This window comes from Canis aureus, chromosome 34 (genome assembly GCF_053574225.1).
Source record: "Canis aureus isolate CA01 chromosome 34, VMU_Caureus_v.1.0, whole genome shotgun sequence".
Classification (NCBI taxonomy): domain Eukaryota; kingdom Metazoa; phylum Chordata; class Mammalia; order Carnivora; family Canidae; genus Canis; species Canis aureus.
Genome location: NC_135644.1, coordinates 24,100,356 through 24,117,098, shown reverse-complemented (window position 1 = coordinate 24,117,098; position 16,743 = coordinate 24,100,356). Strand labels below are relative to the sequence as shown.

The 16,743-nt window shown below is 34.2% G+C and overlaps 1 protein-coding gene across 8 annotated transcripts in view; it reads left to right on the top strand.

Moving 5' to 3' along the window:
- Positions 1-16,743, top strand: part of TANK (TRAF family member associated NFKB activator) — a 94,535-nt gene that overhangs the window by 44,027 nt on the left and 33,765 nt on the right. For 6 of the 8 annotated variants that reach the window (XR_013371726.1, XM_077883307.1, XM_077883308.1 and 3 more), the window contains 2 exons: positions 15,166-15,277; positions 16,559-16,677. The exons of 1 other annotated variant lie outside the window; for it this stretch is intronic. Coding sequence is in view for 6 of the 7 variants with exons in the window: in XM_077883307.1 (XP_077739433.1) it covers positions 15,166-15,277; positions 16,559-16,677 (231 nt within the window). In the remaining variant the exon portion in view is untranslated. The remainder of the gene's footprint in view (positions 1-15,165; positions 15,278-16,558; positions 16,678-16,743) is intronic. One more of the 8 variants, XM_077883305.1, reaches the window with a different exon arrangement.

Sequence of the window (16,743 nt, the reverse complement as noted above, 5' to 3'; positions counted from 1 at the left end):
TTGTGCTCTCTGTTTCTCAAATAAATAAATCTTTATAATAATGAGTACACAATATATAAAGGTACAATTTGTGACATCAGTAACAAAGTAGAGAGGCAGAGCTACAAAATTGGAGAGTTTTATATACAATTGAAGTTAGGTTGGTATCCATTTAAGGTATTGTCATAACTTCAGGATGTTGTATGTAGTCTCAGTGGTAACCTCAAAGAAAATATCTACAAAGTATGCACAAAAGGAAAGGAGAAGAGAATCAAAATGGATCACTACAAAAAATCAACTAAACACAGAGGGAAGGCAGCAATGGAAGAAATGAAGAATAAAAAACTATTAAGATATACAGAAAACAAATAACAAAATGGCAAAAGTAAGTACTTCTATTGGTAATTACTTTAAGTGTAAATGAATCAAACTCTAATCAAAAGACATAGGTTAGCAGAATGGATAAAAAACAGAATTACACTACGTGTTGTCTACAAGCCTCACTTTAGATTTAAGCACATGCATAAGTTGAAAATAAAAGAGTGGGAAAAGATTCCATGAAATAGTAACCAAAAGAGAGCAAGGGTGTCTGTTGATAGCCAACAAAACAGACTTTGTATCAAAGATTTTTACAGAGATAAAGGACATTATATAATGAAAAAATTACTAGTTTGCCAAGCAGATATAATAATTATAACATCAAAACTTCAAAATATATGATGCAAACATTGACAATATTAAAAGAAGAAAGACTTCAGTACCCTGGGGCACCTGGGTGGCTCAGTCAGTTGAGCATCCAACTCTTAGTCCCAGCTCAGGTCTTGATCTCATGGATATAAGTTCAAGCCCTGCACTGAGCTCCACGCTGGGAATAGAGCCTACTTTAAAAAAAAAAAAAGACTCCATACTTTCAACATTTTCAGTAAGAGATAGAACAACCAGATTAGATGATCAGTAAGGAAAACGAGGTCTTGAACAACATCGTAGGATCAGTTGGAACTAACATCCCACCCAACAACAGCAGTTCACATTTTTCTCAAGTTCATATGGAACAGTTTCCAGGCTAGCCCATATGTTAGGCCATTAAAAATGACTTAATAATTGTTAAAAGATTGGAATCATACAAAATACCTTTTCTAATTACAATAAAATGAAACTAGAAATCAACAACAAGGAAAACTAGGAAATTAAAAATATGTAGAAATTAAATAGCACAGTCTTAAACAGCTAGTGGGTCAAAGAAGAAATCACAAGGATAATTGGAAAATGTCTTGAGACAAATGAAAATGAAAACAGCATACCAAAACTTATGGGATGCAGTGAAAACAATGCCAAGAGGGAGATCTTTAACTGTAAATACTTAACCTAAAAAGAAGAAAGATCTCAAATCAGTAACCTAACTTTACACCTTAGGAAACTAGATAAGAGAGCACAAACTAAACCTAAAGCTAGCAGAAAGAAGGAAATGGTAGAGATTAACAAGAGTTTAAAAAGTTCCCAACGAAGAATGCCTAGTACCTAGTGGCTTCATGGTGAATTCTGCCAAATATTCAAAGGGGAATTAACACCAGTTCTTCTTATACTCTTCCAAAAATTGAACAGTGTGGAACATTTCTTAATGTACTCTTATGAGGCCAGCATTACCCTCATACCAAAGCCATACAAAGACATTGCGAGAAAACTGCAGACTAATACTTGTATCGATGCAAAAATCCTCAACAAAATACTAGGAAACCAAATCAACAGCATATTAAAAGGATTATTGAGTGAGGTTTGTTCCTGCAATGCAAAAATGATTCAACGTACAAAATCAGTCAACGTAGTACACCACTTGAACAGAATGAAGATGGGGAAAACCACGCAATCATTTCAATTGATGCAGAAGAAGCAGCTGACAAAATTCAACACCCTTTTAAAACTTTTAAAAACACTCAACAGGGCAGCCCAGGTGGCTCAGCGGTTTAGCGCCACCGTCAGCCCAGATTGTGATCCTGGAGACCTGGGATCGAGTCCCACGTCTGGCTCCCTGCATGGAGCCTGCTTCTCCCTCTGCCTGTGTCTCTCATGAATAAATAAATAAAATCTAAAAAATAAAACACTCAACAAACCAGGAATAGAAGGAAGTATTTCAACATAATAAAGGCCATTTATGAAAACCCCACAACTAACATCATACTTTATAGTGAAAGACTGAAGGTTTTTAAGATCAGGAATAAGACAGGATGCCCACTTTTACCACTTTTAACATACTACTGGAAATCCTACCCAGAGCAATTAGGTAAAAAAAAAACAAAACAAAAAAACAACCAAAACAGTATCCAAATTGGAAAAGAAGTAAAATGATCCCTGTTTGCAGATAACTTAATTTTATATATAGAAAACCCTAAGGATTCCTCCAAGAAACACTGTTAGAACTAATAAATTCGGCAAAATTGTAGGATACAAAATCAACATAAAAATTAGTAGCATTTCTGTACATTAACATTAAACAATCTGAAAAGGAAATTAAAATTCCATTTGCAATACCATCAAAATAAATAATGTACTAAGAAATGAACTTACCCAAGTAGGTGACAGATGTATATACTGAAAATTACAAAACATGGCTGAAAAAAATAAGACATCAACATATGGTAGAAAATTCCATGTTCATGGATTGAATTTACATTTCACCATATACAAAAACTAACTTAAACCAGAACCTAAATGCAAGAGCTAATACTATAAAACACTTAGAAGAAATCATAGGGAGAAAGTTGACATTGGATTTGGCAGTGATTTCTTGAATAAGACACCAAAAGATCAGACAACAAAAAAATTAGGCAATATGGACTTCAACAAAATTAAAACTTGTTTATCAAAGGATAGTACTAGCAATAAAAAGGCAACCCAAGGAATGTGAGAAAGTATTTGCAAAGTATACATTTGATAAGGGATTGACATCTAGAATATATAAAGAAACTCTGCAGCTCAACAACAGCAAAAAAAAAAAAAAAAAAAAAAAAACTAAATAAAAAATGGGCAAAGGGTGCAAATAGACATTCTCCAAAAAGTTACACAAATGACCTGTAAGCACATAAAGTGATCCTCAGCATTATTAGCCATTAGGGAAATGCAAATCAAAACCACATGAGATGCAAGTTCATACCCATTGCATTGGCAAAGATATGGAGAAGTTAGAATTCTTGTACATTGCTGATGGGAATGTAAAATGGTATAGCCACTGTGGGAAACGTATGGTATTTCCTCAAAAAAATAAACAGTATTATCATATGACTCAGCACTTCCACTTCTATGTATATACCCCAATAATTGAAAGCACGGACTTGAAGAAATCTTTGTATATCCATGTTTATAGCAGCCTTATTTATAATAGAAGACAAAAGCAACCAGATGTCCATGGATGGATAAATAGTTAAACAAAATGCAGTATATACATACAGTGGAATTTAAATTCTGACACATAAAAAATAAATAAATTCTGACACAGTACAGCACAGATGAGCCTTGAAGATATTGTACTAAGTGAAATAAGCCAGTCACAAAAAGACACGTATGATTCTACTTATATGAGGTACTTAAGAGTAGTCAGATCATAGAGACAAGTAGTAGGGTGGTTCCTAGAGGCTGAGGAAAGGGAATGGAGAGTTAGTGTTGCAAAAAGAAAAGAATCAGTATAACCTGGATTCTCTTACTAGCTGTGTTTTATTGCTGTTCATCTGTTTATACAAACTCACCAGCCTTTTACCACTTAGTTGTCCATACTCCAAGCCAGTTCTTATTTTTTTTTTTTTTTAAGATTTTATCTATTTATTCATGAGAGACGCACAAAGAGAGGCAGAGACATAGGCAGAGGGAGAAGCAGGTTCCTCACCGGGAGCCTAATGCAGGGCTTGATCCCGGGACCACAGGATCACAACCTGAGCTAAAGGCAGGCTCTCAACCACTGAGCCACCCAGGTACCCAAAGCCAGTTCTTCTCTTAGTCTTTATGTAAAAAAGTACAATTTAAGACTCCTCTTTAGGGCACCTGGTAACTCAATCAGTTAAGCATCTGCCTTTGGGTGAGGTCATGATCCTCGGGTCCTGGGATCGAGTACCACGTCGGGCTCCCTGCTTAGTGGGAAGTCCACTTCTTCTTCTCCCTCTACCCCTATCCCCTGCTTGTGCTCGTGGAGGCGCACACGTGCGCTCTCTCTCTCGCTCTCAAATAAATAACATCTTTAAAAAAAAAGACTCCTCTCTAGGAAGTCATTGAGCTACATCCATTTAAGAGCACCCTGTCAAGCAAAGGTATCTAAGTGTATTAGAAATTAATGAGGGGAAAAAGTCAAATAAGGGTAGGTAAGTGATTTTCTTTTTAAGTATTACGGCTGAAATTACAAAAGCAGCGCATGCTTATTGAAAAAATGCAGTAATTCAAGATATACAGAATATAAAGTGATTGTCTTCTCCCTTACTCCACAGGGGTAAGCATTGTTAGTACTTTGAAACATATTCTTCCAGAATATGTGAATCATGCTTTTTGAAAAATAGAATGGTGCTAATCTGAAAAAGGTTAAGATTTTCAAAAATGTCTAACTTTGGGGTGTGGGTGCTGCTGTCAATTAAGCATTGGTCTCTTGGTTTTGGCTTCGGTCATGATCTCAGGGTCATGAGATCACGCCCCACTTCTGGCTCCACACTCAGCCAGGGAATCTGCTTCAGACTTTTCCTCCCCCTCGGTCCGTCCCCTGCTGCATGTGCACATGCATGCACACATTTTCTCTCTCTCTAATAAATATATTCTTTTAAATGTCTTTATCTTCACCATCATCATCACTAAGATTTATCAAAGTTTATGTTTACCAAGTGCTTTATACAGTCATTTGATTTAATCATTATACAAATCTTGTGAGGAAGTATTTTCTTTTTTCAGATGAGGAAAAGGAAGTATAGAGAGGTGAAATAACTTGCCCACAACCACGTATCTAATAAATACTAAAGCTAATGGAACTGTTAATTTGACACAAAATCTACCTGACAGTAAATATTATGTCTATAACTTTTTAAATCTAAAATCATCAGTAGTCTTTCAGATTCATACATAATAGAGCTACCGCATTCCATTTAATGGCTGACTATAGCTCTTGCACTGCCTCTTCCTTAAAACTTTTTTTTTAACATTCCAGATAGCATCCGATTTTTCTCATTTCTTGTTGAGTCCCTCTTCCTTAATCTGTTTGTGGGTTTATTCTCTACTACCAGGACAGTATTATTAGTTTTTCAAGATTTTCTTCACTTCTTATTTTCTCCTATAATTTCAGATAACTATGACAATGACTACTAAACTTATCCCCCTACTCCATATCTGCCCTCTGAGCTCTATACCCAAATGTATCTCATTGCTACTTGGAAGGTATATTAAACTAGATGCCCAGACCACTGATTTTTTTCTCTGTATCATTTCAAAAGAGTGAGATTTAGAAACTGCTGTGTAGAATTATAATACCTTTATTTATCCTAAATTGCCTTACTTAAATTTCAAAGAGTGATTCCTCATTCTATTAACTAGTGTCCTACTGTTGACCGTCAAGTATATTTATTTAACTCTGGCCCTAAAATAGTTTTAGCATTGTTATACCGAGGTACTCTTGCCACCATGCCATTAAATTGTATTAGAATCTCTCATTTTTAGAACACAACTATATTTACCTTTTCCTTCCAGTATAGCCTTTATTCTAGACTATACTAAAATGTCACATAACCCCAAATAATGCCGAACCAGTTGCATCCTCTTCCTCATTCAGTCCTTAAATTTATTACATCATAAAAAAGAAAGAAAAATTAATATTCATTGAATGAATGTATTTTACAAGTATCACATAGTTTATATGTAAATCCTCCTAGCCTGGCAAAGTAGACATAGGTAGCCCATTTTCAAATGAGAAAACTGAGACTCAGAAATAAGTTTTTTTAGCCTAAGTGGCAGAATGTATACTGAAACTAGGGTTACCTGAATCCAGACTTGTTTTACTAACCTGGCTAAATCACAGCCCATTGTAGGTATTCAAACTGTTCTTCCCATTACTATGAATAACCTAATTTGAGCTCCTCTTTTCTTGGATGAATCCTTACTTTTGTGATTTATACATGTCTTATGAAAAGAGGCCGGAGTATAATGCTAGTTACTAATATTTCTTTCATTCATACTACAATTTATGATATGCCAGTTAATAAATGCTAGGGATTCAAAGATAAATAAAACATAGAGCATGCACTTTAAAGGGCTCACAATCTGATGATCGCTTGTTCTGTTTGTTGCCTTGTGTAAGCATGCATATGTACCCATACTAAGAGGCCTTCTGGTTTTTCCAAAGTAGAGGGATGTTTTAAACACAGTAGCCCCTGACATGGACAGCTTTTGGATACACTTACAGAATAAAAGAAGAAACTCTTATATAGAACAGTGGTAGAGTTGGCTTGGTCCTTGAATTAGTCACTGTACAGGATAAACTATTGTTAACAAGAGACCAAGAAGTACTGTGCTTAAATAAGACGTTTATAAATAAATAGAAGTTTATCCTCTCATGCAGCAGTCCAGAGATGCGTAGCCAGGGATAGTAAGGCAGTTCTACCATCCTTAAAATATGGTTTCCCTGTCTGGAATCACAGTGGCTGTTCTACTTGTTAACATTTCCCTGCCAGTGAGAACAGAGAAGCATTGAAGAGCAGACAGCTTTCTTTTAATAAGGCAGTCCAAAATTTGTATAGGTCACTTCTGTTGACCTGCTGTGAACAGAACTTAGACATATGGCTGGTAAATATATCCTCTACTGGATGACCATGTGCCCAGGTAAAAGCCTATATTACTAAAAGAAAAAAACAAAAATGTATGTGGGGGAATAATTAGCAGTCTTTGCCACATCTCTTGACTGACTAGGCTCATGTTGCTGGAGAGTTCCAAATGTCACACAAGCCCATTATGTAGACTTAAATATTTAATCAGTTTTATTGCTTATACCAAGTTGCTTCTTACCCATTTCTGCTACTGTTCTGTAGAAAAAAGCAAATATATTTCATAAAGACTTAGGTATCCTCTATTGTTTCTTTGATCATCTTGCCAAGAGAAGAATCAGTAGTAAAACAGTTGAAACATTTGAAAATTTTAAAGTTGATTGTGATTTAAAATCAGATTACCATATTTATAAATAAGTTTCAGAAAACATCCTACAGCTAATCTGCTTTTCCCAAGATCTTTGCATTATGTAAAAAGAAAATATAAATCTCCTTTGTTGAGACATACATGGAGGGATACCTGGGTGGCTTATTCGGTTAAGCAGCCAGCTGTTGGTTTAGGCTCATCAGGTCATGATCTCAGTGTTCTGAGATCAAGCCCCGTGTCGGGCTCCACACTCAGCATGTAGTATGCTAGAGATTCTCTATCAACCTCTCCCTCTGATCATGCTCTGTCTCTCAAAATAAATAAACTTAAAAAAAAAAAAAAGATGCGGAATAAAACATATTTGTCTCTTCTTGCCAGTTTTTGGTTAAAGTGGAAAATCAACAATGTCTTGTATAAAAAGGTAGAAATCTCTTAATTGTAAGATAGTTCAGGTGCTTACAAAGAAAATTTCCTTTCTTTGTACTGCTAAGAAAAGTGAAGGATACAGAATATTTAAAGCCAGCTCATTTGCTAAGTAAAGAGCCTTACTGACTAACAAATGAGTCTAAGATGAACTCCTCAAATAAGACTAAATTTGGCCATGCACTTTTTGTCATAAATTACATTTTACATTTTCCTGACAAATGTTAAGCCATTAAAGATTGTATTGTCAGACTGCTTTATCCTAGAGTTAGTCTTGACCCATCTGAAATGTTAAAATGTCAGGTTTATGTTACCTCTAAAAGCTTTAGAATATGTTTTCTAGGTGTGTATGAAGGCATAAAATACCTTTATTATAGGTATTACTATATTTTAAAATGCCTTTATTTTGACTTAAAATGGGAAGGGCTTTGTTTTTTTAATATTCTTTTTTTCCTTTGTTCCCCAAAATCTCTGTGTAGGTGTCCATGGAAATGGAGCAGTTGATGCTTGTATTTTTATACAGAAGCTACTAGTATTAGAATAAAGGTGGTTCTGGCCATTTCTGATGGAAGTTTTATTTTTTCTATTGTACATTGTCAGTACATTGCCATAGACTTATTTTCTACCTATCAAAATTTAAAATATTTGCATCCTTTGTTCCAGGTTTTTATTTCCAGAAATATGTCCTATCAAAATTTTTAGACAGGTATGCTAAGATACAAGTTCAAGAAGATCTGTTAATAATTGGGAATGTTTAAATTATGTTCATTCAAAGATATTGTGAGCACCTACTCAGTACATTGTATCAAGTGCTGAGTCCACAATTATAAGCATGTATGTCCTTGCTTCATGGAATGGTGGCACATCTAGTAAAGCAGAGACTAAACAAGTAATCTCATAAATGTAAATTTTCAAACTCTGATAAGTATTAGGAAGAAAAGTAAACTGCTGTTAGAACATCTGTTAGGGACTTGACCTAAGCTAGGAGATAAAGAAGATAGTCTTTATGAAGTGATTTTTGAAAGGGCAGGATTGGTGCTTTCCAGGTATAAGGACTTTTGTTATAAAGACTTACTGATATCAGAGAATTGAAAGTTTAAGGAAAATACGACAATGAGAAGAATCAGGGGCAAGACTGTGTAGGATCTTTAGAGGCTATATGGAGGATTTTGGGTTCTGTATTTTGAAAACAGTAGGAAACCCTATAAGGTATTTATGGGGGAAGAGTGGGAGGACCGAATGGGTATTGTGATTACATATGCATTCTGCAAAACATAATGGCTTCAGTTTAAATGATGGATTGGCTGATACATTTAGGGAGAGCAATGAAGCTACTGCAGTAGTTTATTAAGGCTGTGATGGCTTGAATGGTGGTGGCTTACACTGGGGATAAGAAAGTGAATAGATTTGAAAGAAATTCAAGATTAAAATTGACACTTGGTAACAGATTGACTGTAGAACAAGTAGATGTCAATGGTTGTTAATAGCCTTCTAGATAATAGGTAGTGGATATCTGTATAGATAGATAGTGGTACCATGTACAGAGAAGGAGTGCAAAGGACCTGATTGTGCAGGGAACTGGGGTGGGAAGGAGTAGGGAGAAAGGGAAATTGGAGGGAAGAGATCATCAATTTTGAATATGTAATTTGAGAGTCTGGTATATAACCTCCACTTCGGATGAGATTGTTCAAGGGGAGAATATATGGAAAAAAGAGGATCGAAAAAAGAAAAAAAAAAAAAAGAGGATCTTGGTAGAATTGGATATACTTAGGTGATGTGCCATAGTGGTTAGAGACCTGGGCTTCAGTGGTTAGTCAAACTTGGATTCGAATCCCAGCCTCACTGCTTCCTGAAAAACTTTGGGCGGGTTAGTTTGTACGGCTTTGTGCCTCAGTTTTCTCGCCTGTAAAATGTGGGAAATAATCTATGTAGAAGACTAAAGAACTAAAATGAAATAAAATAGAGCTCTCTGATTTTGGTGCATAGTAAGTATTCAGTGAAATGATCATATGATGATTGTATTGTTTTTTTTAGTTGCAGAACAGTTCACGGTTTTTAAAAAAGTAAGATACGTATATACATGTGCAGAAGTTCTGCAAGAGTGCATACCAAAGTGTCAGTAGTTAACTCTGAGGAGGAATGGAAGTCACAGTAAAAGGAAAAGACTTTTTACCTTGTACATATGTGGGGTTTTGTTGTGGTAGTGATTTTGTTGTTTTTTTGCATTTTCTCAACAATGTGCTGCTTTTGTAATTTTTAACAGCCATTAATTGTTCCTTAATTATTTTTTACTATTTTTTCTCTTTATAAACCTTGAACAACCAGAGTTTTTAGTTTTTTTGCTTGACAGAATGCTTTTGATTCAATGGAGGTACCACAGTGCTTTCTCAAAAAGAAACTTCTGAGTCCTGGGTTACAATGAACTAGAAGAAAGACTGAGAAAACTGATTTAGAGCATTGGGAATTTGTGTGGTAAGTCTGGTGACATATCGTCCATGTTCAGCGGTAATTAGGGCTTTAGTTAATGGATGCATACACTACATGTTATCGTAACAGATATTATATATCTTGCTCATTATTAAAGGAAAGGAACTAACGTTTGCAAAGAGCTTATTATGTACTAGATAATTTATACATGCCATTTCCTTCAGCCCTTCAGGCAAATATCATTTTCATTTCAGAAAGAAAAAAAAACAAAGCTCAGAGGCTAAGTAAGTTAATCAGAACAAAAACACAAGATCATAAAATAAAAATGTCATCCCTTACCATTTAGTATGCTGAGAAATTGGTACCATTTGGCATGCTGACAAATTGGTGGTAGCACTGTAACTAAATAGTAGATAATTAAATTGATAATCTGATCTGTCACATTGCAGGTCTAGGTAAATCTTGATGGGGCCAGGACAAGAGGGGGGCAGGGTTTGTAACCTAGTTACAAGAAAACATAGCAGAGAATTGTTGAAGAATAAGCTATATAAACCAGGCTCTCTGAGTTGCTAATCCTATACAATCTCTTTTTTTAACTTAAAATTGAAGTTGATATTTAGTTTACCCAGAGTTTCAAAATCAGACAGTTTGTGATCAAAGTGTTGTGTATTGGGACAGTTATTTAATTGTCTTACTTCATGAAATGCTTCCTTATTGAGAGCATTTGTAGTAGCCTTCTATAAAGCTTTTGTTCTCTTTGTTAATCTTAGAACAGTCTGAAAGGTTTTTAAATTGAGATTCTTTTTTTAACCCATTCAATTTATTAAATTCCTATTGTCTTTATACCTGGAGGAAAAAAATGGTATCTTTCAGAATATTGGATTAGTTCTTGAGGATGAAAAGGGATAATGTTTGAACCTTTTCCAAGTACCATCCATGACAAAGGGCACTTGAACTTTTGTTCACCCATCTAGGAAATAAGTACTTTGGAAAATATGAAAAATGACAGTTTTCAGTGTCAGCAGTAGGAAAAAAATTTCAATTTATAGAACTCTTTTAATATTTATGAAACCCATGAAAACTTGAGCAGCTGTATATCCAAAATTATAGAGAATATGCTGCCTTAGTTTTGAAGATGAATTGAAATTTTCCCTGGGTAAAGGGACAGTTCTAAAGATAAGCTTTCTGCTTTGTTTATGATCAGAGAAGGGCATGTATGGACAACCATTTTCAATAAATTTAAAATGTGTACTATATTGATCAGCATTGTTTTAAGTTTTGCTTTTGAACACTAAGAAAGAGTACAGAGTACATTATGGCACATGGGCACATGTACCTAAGTACCTGCTTACCTCTTTAGATGCTGATAGACCACTTGTTTTGCTAGTCTTTGGAATTGGAAGGAGTGTCAAATACACAGAAGCCAGAGTCATCTTGGCCAGATGGTGTTTGATACAGATGGATGGTTAGTTGTCATGCAGATCTCCTAGTTGGTAACTTGTTGCTGCCATCTGACTCAAAGAATCATTCACACACACTGGCTGTCAAAAGCATCTTCTCTTCTGTCTGTTTTAGCTGTCATGTCTGTGCTCTGTACAGAAGTGTTGACAAGACATTGCTGTTGTACATTTTCAATGTGGTTGTTAGTGATTTTTCTGTTTTGTGGGGTCTTTGATAGGGCTGGAATGCACTTGGTTTGTAATTGTATTGTTTTTTAAAAAATGCTGTGACAGTACAACAATTATCTGACCTTTTAAAAGGATTTTTCAGATTATAAGTTTATTCATATCTGTTCAGTGAACAAAAGCATTTAATAAAAAGAAAAAAACTTCTTGTTTCAGTTTCCAAATACAGCAAATAAATTGAAATTTACTGGCTATTTCCCAGTTGGATGCGGTATCTTCTTCTGGACTTGCCCTCTCATAGCCTTGTGGTCAAAATCTTTATACTGTTTTCTGATTATGTATTTTCTTTTCTTGAATTAGTACCTTTTTTCTGATGGTATAAGCTTCTCTTTTTAAAAAAAAAAAAAAAAGACAAAAAAATATTCAGATATTGCCTATCTTTTGCACCCATTTTCTCAAACTTAATTTCTTTTTATCTATTCACCTGTTGACCTCTCTCCATTTTTCCTGTTTCCCTTTTAAAATAAAAGCAAAGTCTTTTTTCCATTCTTTCAGGTAACTTCTGAAGTCATGCCTGTTTCTGTGATACTTAGCAACTTAAAGTCTTTTTATTCAGCTAATATAGTGAGCATCTTAAAATGTACCAGCCACTCTATACTTTAGAGATGTCAGAAGAAAATAGCCTCTAGCCTCTGACTATGAAGAGGTCATAGTCTAAAGCAAAATCAGAAATATAGGTAATTAGACTAAAATATTATAATCGCTTTAATGGGTAATTAGACTAAAATATTATAATTGCTATAATGTAAGTATATGGAAAAAGCAGTAAGAGAACAAGGACTATTACTATTCTTTTTCCCCTGCTATACTTTCAGAATATCAGTTTTTAAGTTATTATAGAGTTTACTGGAGTTTACTGAGTACTTTATTAAGTAGTTTAATAGTTCAAAACTTCAACTTGAAACTTTCCCACCCAATAAATAACATTTTCAGCCTTACTCGTTTTCTATAATATTTTATCTGTAGGTGTTCTAAAGTATGTTTTTAAGCCAGAGACTAAAAGGTGAATATTACCTGGCAAAGACTTCTGAGTTGGTTCCAAAAGAAAATACAAGTCCTTTTTTTTTTTTTTCCATGAAGGCAGGAAAAAAATATATATAATAGACATGGGCTAAGGTTTGAATAACTTGCACACTTATTCTGGGTCTGTCTCTAATTTGCTAGGTTTTTTGTCCTGGTTACTTAATGTCTGGATAGTAGAATATTTTTACCTATCAAAATATAGTAAAAGAATAAGCATTTACTGGTTAGTGTTCATGAAGAGCTTTGAATTCTTTGGAGAAAGTTTAAATAAACAGAAGTAGATAGCAAAAAGAAGTAACATCAGCAAGTTTGCTGATTCCTCAGCCTGGTAGCTCTGTGTAGCTCAGGGAAATTTAAGATGCTACAGAATTTGCTGTAGATATTTAAATCCTACTCACTCTAGGGGTTCAGATATAGATTTTTGTGAGAATAAAATGTCTTGTCCTGAAAGGCATGGCCCTGTTATTTAAGATTTAGTTTGGAGACTCATAATTATAGATCATATGGTCCAGATAGATTCACAACATACATTCTTCTATTTGTATTAATAGAATTTAGATTCCTTTTTTTTTTTTAACCTGGATTCTTTATTTCCTTTTTTTTTTTTTTTTCCTAACAAGCATGTACTAAATATCTCCTATGTCTAAATTACTTCACAGAGTTCTATGGAGTATAAGGTTATATAACACTACTCTCAGACAATAATGCAAAGATATAACAAACCACTTGAGTTACTTATCACTCTGTTAATTATTGTTTGAAGTGTATTACATATAAAATTTCCCCCTTTATTTGGGAAAATGTTGTATTTTGCTTTAATGTCCTAAACTAGGGGCACCTGGTGGCTCAGTCAGTTAAGCATCTGCCTTCAGCTCAGATCATGATCCTGTAGTCCCAGGATCAAGCCCCATGTTGGGCTCTCCACTCACAGGGAGTCTGCTTCTCCCTCTCCCTCTGCTCCTCCTCCCACCCCTCCATTATGTTCATTCTCTCTCTCTCTCTCTCTCTCTCTTTCTCAAATAAATTAAATATATACTTTTTAATTTCCTAAGCTAATTTATTTTGGGAATCTAGGAAGAGCTGTGTAACTTACAAAGTACTTTAAGCTTATTGGTCTCTGAAAATAATAATTTCACTAATTTTGAACATTGATAAAAATATAACAAAATAAAAAAATACAACAAAATCAAAAAAATTTTTTTTTTTTTTTTTTTTATTTAAGTCACAGACAGAGAGAGAGAGAGGCAAAGACACAGGCAGAGAGAGAAGCAGGCTCCATGCACCGGGAGCCCGATGTGGGATTCGATCCCGGGTCTCCAGGATCGCGCCCTGGGCCAAAGGCAGGCGCCAAACCGCAGCGCCACCCAGGGATCCCAAAATCAAAAATTTTTAAAGATGTTATTTATTTATTAAAGAGAGTACAAGCAGGGGGAATGGCAGAGGGAGAGGGAAAAGCAGGCTCTCTGCTAAGCAGGGAGCTCGATGTGGGGCTCCATTCTGGCCCTGGGATCATGAGCTGAAGGCGACGCTTAACTGATTGAGCCACCCAGGCACCCCTCAAAATCAAATTCTTTAGTATCTACTGAAGACATTCCAAGATTATTAGGATCTTATTTTACATTCAGAGAGTTTACAGTTTAGTCATTTATTGTTGCACCAGTGATAAAAATTGATAAAGAATTCTCTATTATTGGTAATATATATTTAAACTTTAGTAATTGTAATGCAACATTTTCAAATTTGCTTGAAGGTTTGTTAGCATCTCTTATTTTCTAATGCAAACTGCTATCTTCTTTCATTGCTTAATTCTCACAGCCATTGCAATAAAATAGCAAGATGAATGGATTAAAAATATAAGGGAAATTATGATATTAAAGATATCCAGTAAGGATAAACCACATATTCTCCTGACTTCTTAAAACTTAATCTGAAAAAGGAAGTTTCTGATAAATATAATTTTATAATTTGTACTTGCTCATTTGATTTTCTCATAGGGAAAATGCTACTTAGGTTGTGCTACTTCCTTTGTGGTTTTATATGCTAAATACCAATTCAAACTGTTTATTTAAAAGATATGAAATCTTAACATTTTATAAGTTAGGTATTTAAAAAAATAAGTTAGTATATACTTTTATAGAACAATATAACATGCATTTTGTCATTGATGCTTTTTTGTTGTTTTCATTAGGGACTGAATTCTAAATTACAATTTTTATACTAGCTTGAAGGACCAAGAACTATGAACTGAAATTTCACTAATTAAGATGATTTTTTAAATTTTGCAGTGTTTTAAGTGTTTTAAATCAGTGATGTTTATAATGACTATTAATACACTGTTGAAGCCAGTTTTTAGTTCACAAACAGCGTGCTCAATACCTGAGAAATGGCAATAGAGCAACTCACCTCTATATATAATTAATTAATGGACAGTAAATGTATATGCACGTCTGCTAGTAAATACCAGGCTAACTGGTTTTTATGTCAGCAGACTGAAAACTATGAGCAGAGAATACGTGAGCAACAGGAACAGCTGTCACTTCAACAAACTATTATTGACAAGCTAAAATCACAGTTGCTTCTTGTGAATTCCAGTCAAGGTATGTTCATATTAATTTTTTATGTATTACTTGAACCTCTTGGAGAAAAAAAGGTAGAAGTTAAGTTTTTCTTTTTTATTTCTCCATCATTTCTCAATAGTTCTGATTTTTAAATAACTAGTGCAGTTACATATTTTTATTTAAGAAATGAATACTTGCACAGAGTTATGGGGAAATGAACATGCACATATACTATATTGTAGAATTCTAAGTTGATGAAACTTCCTGGAAGACAATTTACCAGTAAATAGCAAAAGCTTTCTTAAATGTCTGTACCTTTTAAATGAAAAATTCAAACCCTAAAAATATGTCATAAGAAAATATTTATTATAGAACTCAAAGTTATATATGCAAGGAAGCTTATCACAGTAAAAGTTCTTTTTTTTTTTTTTTTTTTTTAAAGATTTTATTTATTCATGAGAGACACAGAGAGAGGCAGAGACACAGGCAGAGGGAGAAGCAGGCTCCACGCAGGAAGCCCGACACGGGACTCCATTCTGGGTCTCCAGGATCACGCCCTGGGCCCAAGGCGGCACTAAACCACTGAGCCATCAGGGCTGCCCCCACAATAAAAGTTGTAATGATGAAAAGTTAGAAGTAAATGTTCAGAGTTAAATTAGTCATTCATATAACAAACAGCTATGTAGCCAAGGAAAAATGATGATTATAGATGTTAACTTACTATCTTGAGACCTATAATACATAGAAAAATGAACAAAGCAGGATAAAAAATGTATATAATTTTATGTGTAAAAAAAAAGATTTTTGTTTGAATTTGTAAGTATAGGAAAAGAAAAACTGTGATAAAAATATAAACCAAAATGTTAACAGTAATAATTCACAGGTCATAAAAGTTGTGGCAGTTTTTATTTATTTGTTTATTTATTTATTTTTGGCATGTCTGCGTTTTCTAATTTTCCTAGAATAAGTATGGAGTAATTATGCAAATAATTATCTTAAACAAGAAATACATACCTGGAAATATGGCTTATTAAAAGTTTAATTGCTATTATTAAGTTATAAAGAACTTCTAGTTTTCTAAGTTCTATATATTTTTTACACCACTGATTTTGGGGAGTGGGGGTTTTGTGTATTTAGTGGGAATGAAAAAAATCTAAAATAGCAAATTTAAATTGTCAAAGTAATTATTATCTAAAGAATTTTCGAAGCTCGCAATTTAAAATATCTTTATAATTGGGGTTTCTGGTTTATTTTTATTTTACCAGGTGGTCCTAAAAACAGGGGCTTTCTACTTATATCCAAGAGGTTTTTGTCTTGCAGATAACAGTTTTGGCTATGTTCCCCTGCTTGAAGACAGTGAAGCAAGGAAGAATAATTTGATTCTTGATCAGCCACATGATAATGTAAAATCAGGAATACCAAGAGAAAAGGAATTAAAGGTAGACTGCACTGCTGGTTTATTCCATAAAGGAAATAAGAAATGAGAAATCAGGTTCCACAGACTT